General features: G+C 41.8%; 1 protein-coding gene across 1 annotated transcript; it reads right to left on the bottom strand.

The window, feature by feature from the left end:
* Nucleotides 1-3,808: 3,808 nt before the first annotated feature.
* Nucleotides 3,809-4,933, bottom strand: LOC137615841 (uncharacterized). Its single transcript, XM_068345532.1, has one exon. It carries the CDS (start codon nt 4,931-4,933, stop codon nt 3,809-3,811), a length of 1,125 nt encoding a protein of 374 aa, XP_068201633.1.
* Nucleotides 4,934-10,762: the final 5,829 nt, after the last annotated feature.

Raw genomic sequence — 10,762 nt, 5'->3', positions numbered from 1 at the left:
AGACTAATTTTAACTTTATAGGGAACCTGGCTTTTACACTATTCGGACTGTGTGCGGTGGGATTGTGTGTAAATATTTTTTCGTTATCATTTCTGGTTTGAGACTAGCATAGTCTCTGGGTCACGTGGGCCACGTGCCAGACCCCATTTTGATTTTTGATTGTTGCAGACCACGTGTCTAACCCACCATTTTCATTATTTGAATTGCATTTCTTTTGGTACCATTTTTTGTGTTGTTAAGATGTCCGTTTTGTTTTAATGTAAATTTGTGAATAAATCAATATTAGGTTAATTAAACCTCTTTAGTATTTTTTGCTCCCTCATTTATTTAATGTTTAAACTGGGAATATTTAAAGAGTAAAACCTAAGTAAGTCTATAGGTGGTAACAGCGAGGAACTTTGCATTAATATATTTGCTTCGAAGGTAAAGATCCTTATCTTTAAACTTTTAAACTACTTTACATCACTGCTCCCATTTTGGATTTTGTCTTACTTACATTAACGTAAAATACCTGTCCAGCATCTCATTGGGGTAGCTGGGACGGAGCCGGAACAGAGCCTGAGAATGAGATGACTATAGACCTGACAAAGCTAGAGTAGGCCATAAATTATTGCAAATTCTACGTGTGGAGTTCTCCGGCCTCTGGACAGTAAATTTCCCTTTTGTATTTAAGAGTGATGGTTAGTGAATTGTGACAGTAAAGTATTAGCAGGGTGTTTGTGCCCCGAGAGTAAGTACTCATATCCTCCCCTGTTGAACTTTATGTAACTGTTATAAGGAGACTTTCCCGGACTAAGTTCCCACTCAGAACACACATAAAAAATTCTCCACACGAGTGGTCCTTCGAACCGGATCTTTTACCTTTGACCTGTGAAGCATTAACGTAATTAATCGGCTTGATTAAGCATATAGTAACTCGCTATATCACTTACCCACACGCACACAGCCAGTTTGTCGAATGTGTAATGCCCAGACTTTAATTGGGAAGAGAAATTTGTAATCATTGTTGTGAAAATAAAAACCTGTTATAGGTTATAGGTTTTATTGCACACAAAACTGGAGTCACCTCCTGAAACAATAGAAACAGCCACTATTACAACACGTACTACTTTACATGCACAATAACAAACAAATACATCAAAGTAAGGGCCAGACAACACAGGGACATCCACAAGCAATAATATGCACGAAGACACACAAATAGCAACATAATAAGCTGGTAAATGCAAGCAGAGAAACACAACGTACATGAGAGCATAAATGTAAAACTACATTGAACATATATTACCACATTCTCCCCACCTATGAAATTCAAGCAGCATAATCATCAAAATACTTAGGAGCCCGCCGGGTCCTTTCGGACCTCCGGAGTGGTACAGGTGTAGTGCCTTGACCAGACGCAGCAGGAAGCTCTTGAACAGCACTTTCCCCGGATGTAACGTCATGAGTGACTTCTTGAAGAGCAGGTTCCGAGCTTGCTCTAGCATCTGGACGGCGCACCTCAGACTCTGATATACCTAGAGACTCTAGAGATTGCGGCAGTGAAGGTCTGGTGGCCTCCACGCTGCTACTATCATCACCACTTAAAGGTGCTAGATGCCTCAAAGACACAGTGGACTCTCTACCATCAGGAAACTTGACATGAGCATATTCAGGATTAGCTTCTACTATTTCTACTTCATCTACTAGAGGGTCATTCTTGCTGTGCCGTACTTGCCGTCTTAATAGAGCGGGACCTTTGGTGATGAGCCAGGTAGGCAACGTACGACCTGACGTGGACTTCCGAGTATGCTTTAGGAAACGCTCGTGTGGTGTACAATTAGTTGACGTACATAGCAGGGAACGGATAGAGTGAAGTGCATCTGGGAGGACAACTTCCCATTTCGAGACATCAAGATTCCTTGTTCTGAGAGCTAACCGAATGGTTTTCCATATGATTCCATTGTACCTCTCCACCTGGCCATTGCCCCTTGGGTTGAAGGGCGTAGTGCGACTGGTAGCCACTCCTTTCTCTAGTAAGAATTTCTTCAGTTCTTCTGACATGAAAGAGGCTCCCCTGTCTGAGTGTACGTATGCTGGCATTCCGAATAGTGCAAACAGTTGTACCAAACACCCGATGATAGCACCAGCAGTCATGTCTGAACAAGGGAACGCAAAAGGGAACCGTGAGAATTCGTCAATGACTGTGAGCAAGTATCTGTTTTTCGATTGTGACGGAAGGGGCCCCTTAAAATCCAGTAGCTTTCACCAGATGGCCATCATCAGGCTTATAGAACTGAGGTTTGACAGTAGAGCAGATTGGACAAGAAGCAGTAACCTTCTTTACATCCTCAACAGAATAAGCCAGGTTACGAACTCGGATGAAATGCACCATCCTTGACACTCCAGGATGACAGAGACTTTCATGCAGTTGTTTGAGTTTGTCTGTAGCTACAGCACCCAGACACGCGAGAGAGCATCTGCAGGAATATTTTCCGTACCTGGACGATACACTATATCGTAGTGGTAGCATGACAGTTCAATGCGCCACCTGGCTATCTTGTCGTTCTTGATTTTGCTTGAAGATCTTGTGTCGAACATGAATGTTACACTTCGCTGGTCAGTAATCAGCTTAAAGTGATGACCAATTAGGTAATGCTTCCACTTTCTGAGGGCCTCAACTATGGCATAAGCTTCTTTCTCTACTGAAGAATGCCTTTGTTCACTGTCAGAGAGAGTGCGAGAGAAGAACGCTACAGGACGTCCATTCTGAGTGAGAGTAGCGGCAATGGCATGGTCTGAGGCATCTGTTTCGACTGTGAAAGGGGATGTAGGATCAATGGCTTGCACCACGGACTTCGCAAGTTCATTCTTCAATTTCTCAAAAGTCAGAGAAGCTTCAAAAGACAATGGGAATCTCGTGGAGTGTGAAAGAGGCCGGACCTTCTCAGAGAAGTTGGGTATCCATCGTGAGTAATGAGCAAGCAACCCCAACATTCTCCGAAGAGAGGCAGTATCGTTGGGAAGGGGTAGACTCAAGAGAGGCTGCAGTCGTTCTGGATCAGGTCTGATCTCTCCGTCCTTTATAGAGTATCCCAGAAGGTTTATAGACTGTGTCCTGAAATCACACTTGTCATGATTAAATGTGAGGTTGTAATCCCTCGCCACTTTCAAGAAATGGTTTAGGTTTTTGTCATGCTCCTCTTCCGTCTCTCCACATACAGTCACATTGTCCACATAAGCAAATGCCCCTTCCACCTTTTCTTTTGCAAGGATCTGATCCACAACTCGTTGGAAAGCAGCCACTCCGTTCTTCACACCAAATGGGATTCGATTGAACTCGTACAGCTTTCCACTCGCCTCAAAAGCAGTGTACAACTTTTCGTCTTCTCTTATTGGCACTTGGTGGTAGGCGCTCTTCAGGTCCAAGGTGCTAAACACGTTATATCTTAAGACATTATTCACTGTTTCATCGATCCGAGGCAAAGGGTAAGCATCCAGCTCAGTAAACCTGTTTATAGTTTGTGAATAATCAATCACCATTCTCTTCCTGCGATTGTGCCCTGCAGTGATTAGCACCTGGGCCCTCCATGGAGACTGGCTGGGTCTTATTATTCCTTCTTGTAGCATTCTACCAATTTCAGTTTTGACAAATTCCTTATCAGCCTGAGAGTAATGTCTCGACTTTGCAGCAATGGGTCTGCAGTCTGCTGTCAGATTGCTGAAGAGTGCGGGCGCAACCAACTTCACTGCTGCCAGCCCACATATCTTGAGTGGTGGGCGTGCTCCTCCAAAAGCCATTTCTAGAGCAGAATGATTCTTCAAGAATTCATGCCCAAAAAATTACATCACTACACAGGGCTGGCAGTACTTTGAGTTTTACACTAGGATGAATTTGTCCTTGCAGCTCCACATCAACACAACAAAGACCTAAGACTTTGGACGAGAGAGACGCATCAGCCATGGAGACGTGCCCGTCGTCAGGAAGTATGATTAGGTTGTTTTCTTTAGCAATCTTCTGACTCACAAAATTTTCAGAGCTTCTTGTATCAATAAGTGCATTAACAGGGAGACCATTAACTTTCAAACAACTCAGAGATTTACTAAGACTACTAGGCACAGCCCCAGACACAGTAGCCAGTGTTGCTGCCGAATATTTAGTTTTACCAGCAGAGGTATCCCCTACTGGTTTCCCTGACCTACACACTTTTGCATAATGTCCTTGTTTCTTACACTTTAGACATAAAGCTTCCCTAGCAGGACATTTGAACCGAGGGTGCCGTTTCAATCCACAGAAAAAACACTGATTGGCGCCAGTAGTGGCGGCAAGATGAGCAGTTTCATCACTACTTTCTAAACACTCTGAATCACCTGACTGACTTTGTGGCTGAGGTACAGCAGCAGTAATTGGCTCAACAGTAGTATAAGAAGCAGAATGTTTCTGAGCCATCTCTAAAGTGCGTGCCTGTTCATAAGCAGTTTGCAAGTTAAGAGTTATATTTTCGAGTAGTCTTTGACGAATGGCACCAGAAGAAAGTCCATTGATGAATGCATCTCTAACATAGTTATCACACGCCTGCTCTGCTGACACTGCTTTGAACTGACAGTCTTTTGCTAGGAGCTTCAGAGCTTGGAGAAACTGGTCTAGAGACTCACCTGACCCCTGCCTACGTGTGGCCAGGACATGCCTAGCAAATACCTCATTTCTAGGTTTTACATACAGTGATGTCAGTGCTTTCTCAGCCTTAACATAAGTGTCACAGTCTGCTATGTAGTCGTACACTCGAGGAGCAACGTAGTTGGTGAGTAGGATTAGTTTGTCTGCACTGGGAGATGTCTTCTGTACTGCTTGGTAAAAGTTGTTGAATGTCCTCAGCCAGTGCGTCCACTCCTTAGCAGCGGTTGCAGAATCCGGGTCAGCCTCGAAGCGTTCTGGACGTAGGAACCGTTCCATGGCCTCTCAAATTTTTTATTTTGTGTGCAATAAATTGTTGTGAAAATAAAAACCTGTTATAGGTTATAGGTTTTATTGCACACAAAACTGGAGTCACCTCCTGAAACAATAGAAACAGCCACTATTACAACACGTACTACTTTACATGCACAATAACAAACAAATACATCAAAGTAAGGGCCAGACAACACAGGGACATCCACAAGCAATAATATGCACGAAGACACACAAATAGCAACATAATAAGCTGGTAAATGCAAGCAGAGAAACACAACGTACATGAGAGCATAAATGTAAAACTACATTGAACATATATTACCACAATCATTATGATGTTTTTGTATCGACCACGTGTTTAAGGAAAGAACTACGTAACCAGGTTAATTTGTTGTTTGAATGTTCTCTACAGAAAGACTAGAATTTGTCGTAGGAACTTCACTTTGTCTCGGATCCGTTCACCCACGTGTGGCGGAATCCACTTATACCAGAAAGTTCTAAGCTACTTGAACTAAGGTTTTTGTTGTACAGACGCCCGTGTTTACTGATCAGCTAGAGCGCCGGTGTACTTGTTCTGTCAACTAATTTTGCTAGCTAAGCATCTAATTTGTAACATTTTGTACCTTGGTCTACCTTCCTTTGTGTTGTTTACCTTCCCTAACCAGCCTTAACTTTTCTAACTAACATCACCGTATACCTAGCACGTGTCCTTGTCCTAAAGAGCGAATTGGCGCAACATAATTTTAAGTGTTCTTACGAGTAACGTAGAAACTTAATACCACCAAGTCCGTTTCATTCCACGTGTTTGTTCCGAGATGGTGGATCTTGTTTACAGCCCAAACTAAGGGTGCGTAATTGTTTGCTACCGTAAGTGAATTACTGCGTGTAGTTCATTTAATTTCCTTTAGCGAGGAGATATTATTTTTGTCCTTTAGCGAGGATATTTTTGTTTTACCTCCGCGTGAGGGAAATCTCATTTTTGTTTAGCCTCCACGAGAGTGCACTTTAAAGTCGTTGCCTTGTGCGCCTATCTACATTTTGAATAGATCAGTGGCTGCCTTAGTGCGCCCGTAATTGTGAAATTGTCACAACAGTGTCAGCCTCGACCTGTTATTTTAACTTTAATTTACCTTTTTGCATTCATAAGCCCATGTGCTTTCTAATGTTTTACTTTAAAGTAACTTAATTAGTCATTATCGCCACGTGCGTATATAATTCATTTTAGCAAAGTCTTTAACATCACGTGACCTGGGCATCGTATGCTTTGTTGGACCCGGTCACTTTGAATTTTAAAGTAATTTCATGATTTATATTTTTGTCCATTTAACTTATTCCCCCATCATGAGTAAATTTAAATATTCATTTATCTCACTTGCAAATTTGTAAAGTTTCATTAATACATTCCTTTGAACATTCAGATTTGTCCTTTGTTTTGCTTTACGAATCCGTTCATCAAACGTGGTCATACAAAGATGGCGGACTTCATGTTTAACGTAAACATCCCTCCACCGCCTAAGGCGGAAACGCTCAGCCCCGAGGAGATTAACGCTAGGCTCAAGGAACAGGAATTGACATTCACCTTTGTTTGTGAGGACGCAGACCTCGCACTTCATGCTCTGGCTTCTGTAGATTTTCCCAGCATGGGTCCAGAAGCCGTAAATCATTTTAAAACCCTTATTGGTAAAGTAAAAGACGAACTTTGTAATTACAAGAATTTTTGGAGACGTCATTACGACCATCCCATCGTTGAATTAAATTATCCAGTGCTTGCTGCCTGTTCAAGTAAAATTGAGATTGCTTTTAATAGCCTCATGGCTCATCCCAATTTACTAATTAAAGCTGATCAGGCTAATTCTTCTTCGAGGGTGACACCTTCAGTGACACGTCCTGTTGTAAACGCTATTAATAGTCCCCTAATTGTTACTTCTAATATATCAGCAGTCAAGCACAATGCTCATAATTTTGCATCAGCTCCCCAACCTGTTCAATCGTCACATTCCAGTACTATGTTGCCAACACGGCATACGATTAGTAATTTTGTGTCAGTCCCACGTGCTCCGTCCTCATCTCCAAACCTTAAGCCACCAGCGTTTGATCGCCCTCAAGCCCCTTTGTCTTTGCCGCCAGTGACAGTTCGTCCCGGAGGAGAAACCATTCATCGTCTTAACATGGACCCCCCAAGTGGTAGCGCAAATACCACCCAACTTAACTGTGTGCGTGATGGCCAGCAGAGGCCTGTACCGGTTGTAGATTCAATCATTAAAGTCATACCATCCCATGGACCAGTGCTCACGTTGCCTGACTGTCCAGTTCTTAAGCCAGTAACTTCCGCTCTGACCCGTGGTGACGCTAAAATATCCACATCAAAATCTGAAACCCGCTCTCAGAACGAGCTGCGTGATCGCAAGGTTAAGACTTTAGTTGTCAGAAAGGAACCTTTTACGCTGATGGTGGATTTAGTGAAGGTCACACATGTAGACTTAGCACCGGAGCTTAGAGCGTGTTTACAAATAACTTTGCTTAAGGATAACGGTACATTGAACATCATTCATTATTTTCATTCAGTTTTATATGGCGCAACTGCAAGCCTTTATCATTTTTACCAAGTCATTCAGCAGCATTTTTTCGGCCAATCCCATGCTTTAACTTTAAAACGTAAATTTAATTTTTGCCTTGACAATTTGGCATTTTATTACAATCCCCCTGACATCCTTCAGCTCGTGCTGAATATAAGTTTTGTTTCTAATGTTCCCCTTGCAAACGTTTTCATTAAAGACGACATCCAAGACCCAAGCTGTCAGAAATATGATGTCCCCATAGACCTAGTTCGTCTCGATTTGTCATTCATGCTAGTGTCAAATAACTGTTCACATTTTAACGCTAAGAAGGAAGTCACTTTCCTCCTTTTGCCATTCGACGAACACAAAGTTTTCATTACGCCAGTAATTTTATTTGTAAAAACATTTTATGTAAAACGTTGGGTGTCAGACTTGGTTTTGGTTACGTTTTGGTTGCTCTATCCGTACCCCTAGGGTGGGAAGAATTGAGTACTTTTAATCGTTCTATTATTATTGCATCGTACGTTTAAAGTTAAAACTGATCATATGCTTAACTTAACGCTTCCGTGAAGCATTCCCTGCGGGTTCAATTTTCCCCAAATTCACGTGAAAGCATAACTTTTGACTCGATTAATTTCAATTAACGTTAACAGCGTTTTGTTAACTTTAAACGGACGTTGATGTGAAGAACGACTTCACTCTTCATTCAGCCAGTAAGCTTATCTCGCTCATACTAACAAGTAGTTGAATCACATTTGCTGGAACTAACCCCTCTCCCTTTTTTCTCCCCTTTATCCCCAGGGTGTGAAGAATTTTCTTCACTCTTCTTCTTTTAATCGTATTTTTAGCTCTCTTCTACTAATACTATAGCTACCCCTTAAATATTCTCTCCTACATCTAGTTTTCTTTAACAAACATAGGGAGGACTAATCTAAACTTAAACTTGTTGACAGTGGCGCACGCCATGCTCGTGACGTCACAGCGTAGATACGCACATCAGAGGGCCTTAGTGTAACCACAGCGTATGTTGGTTCTTTCCTTAACTACATGGGTCGAGATTAAATGACTAAACTGCATTTTTTATATAGATTCCAATACTGCTAAATTAATGCATCTTATATTTCTCAATACCAATTAAGGTTTGTTAATTTTAAGATGTATGCCCATCGCACCAGTCCATTGCTGATTAATCATTTAAACTATTAATTTTTAGCAAGCCAGAATAGGTAGGATTGTTGTATATATAAACTCCCTTAGAGCAGCAAGATTTCTCTAAAGTATTTAGTACAAAATCCTTCCTCCTCTGCACTCCTTGCAACAATACATTGCCCTGTCCTGAAGTCCAGATATGGCACCCCCAATGGATTACCGTGCGCATCAAGCTCCTCACCTGTCTGGAAAGGTGAAGCCAGGTGATCTCTTCGACCTTAGCGTCGAGCCCATTCAACTAGAAGCTGCCCTGGCCTACTGACCTGCCTGGTCACTTGGTCAGTGAATCCGTGCACCTCTGGCTCACCCCCATCCCCCTCTTCCAAAACGTGACTCACCAAGGAGTCCTGTGGCTGCCGGCTGGAGACTGTGAAGGAGTGGAACCTGGGAACCTTAATTACCACAAACGAGGATTCTTGGGGTGAGCCAGGCAAGAGTGCAACGTGCCAATTAGTGCGACAACCAGGTCAACAGCCACCACGGGCATAGGACTAATCTCAAAGGAGTGCAGGTACTACAAAAGGCCATTTAGTTATCCCCCATTTTTTAGCTTAGACTAATTTTAACTTTATAGGGAACCTGGCTTTTACACTATTCGGACTGTGTGCGGTGGGATTGTGTGTAAATATTTTTCTGTTATCATTTCTGGTTTGAGACTAGCATAGTCTCTGGGTCACGTGGGCCACGTGCCAGACCCCATTTTGATTTTTGATTGTTGCAGACCATGTGTCTAACCCACCATTTTCATTATTTGAATTGCATTTCTTTTGATACCATTTTTTGTGTTGTTAAGATGTCCGTTTTGTTTTAATGTAAATTTGTGAATAAATCAATATTAGGTTAATTAAACCTCTTTAGTATTTTTTGCTCCCTCAATTATTAAATGTTTAAACTGGGAATATTTAAAGAGTAAAACCTAAGTAAGTCTATAGGTGGTAACAGCGAGGAACTTTGCATTAATATATTTGCTTCGAAGGTAAAGATCCTTATCTTTAAACTTTTAAACTACTTTACATCACTGCTCCCATTTTGGATTTTGTCTTACTTACATTAACGTAAAATACCTGTCCAGCATCTCATTGGGGTAGCTGGGACAGAGCCTGAGAATGAGATGACTATAGACCTGACAAAGCTAGAGTAGGCCATAAATTATTGCAAATTCTACGTGTGGAGTTCTCCGGCCTCTGGACAGTAAATTTCCCTTTTGTATTTAAGAGTGATGGTTAGTGAATTGTGACAGTAAAGTATTAGCAGGGTGTTTGTGCCCCGAGAGTAAGTACTCATATTCTCCCCTGTTGAACTTTATGTAACTGTTATAAGGAGACTTTCCCGGACTAAGTTCCCACTCAGAACACACATATAAAAAATTCTCCACAAACTTTATCATATTTGAAGCAATTATAATACCTGGTAAGAGAGAGATTGAGGTTGTCTATAGTTCGACATTTGTTTTTTGAGCCTAAATCCAGGAAGGATGTTGCCATCAAAGAATCAAAAGACTTGTGAAATATGGAGATATTCATTAAATCTGTCGCCGTACAAACGAGACTGACAACATTAATTTCAAAATTAACTTATTTTCCCTTCTCTGTTTATTAAAATCGTGAATCCAGACTCTTGCGTAATTTATAGTTCAGATTAAAATAACGATTTTCAATCGGATGTAATTTCCTACTCAAACACCATCGTCATGTTTACGAGGAAGGCTATCTTCGAAAGCTGGGACTGGGAGTGGAGGAGGCAAGAGAGGTGTGGCGGTTCCGGTGTGGCCACCCAACAATTTGTCGCTGGCTTGCCGCCCGAGTCATGCTGCTAACCTCACCGCTCATAGCGCTTGGTCTGGCCGAGCCCTTAGGGTCTCCAAGTTATGACAATTACTTATGGCACTTTCTATACCTTCTTTCCTTCCTGTGGGAAACATTATATCATCTACAAATACCAGTGATTCTATTACAATATTTTTTATCAATGTGATATTTTTTCTACTAATGCTATTGACTTTGTGTGGCCGTGCCTTAACGGTTCTGGTTCTGGTTCAGGGGTGAGGCATAGTCTTTGCAACAGC

Source organism: Palaemon carinicauda, chromosome 22 (genome assembly GCF_036898095.1).
Source record: "Palaemon carinicauda isolate YSFRI2023 chromosome 22, ASM3689809v2, whole genome shotgun sequence".
NCBI lineage: Eukaryota > Metazoa > Arthropoda > Malacostraca > Decapoda > Palaemonidae > Palaemon > Palaemon carinicauda.
Note: the sequence above shows the minus strand (reverse complement) of the source record. Positions and strands in the feature narration are given on the sequence as shown.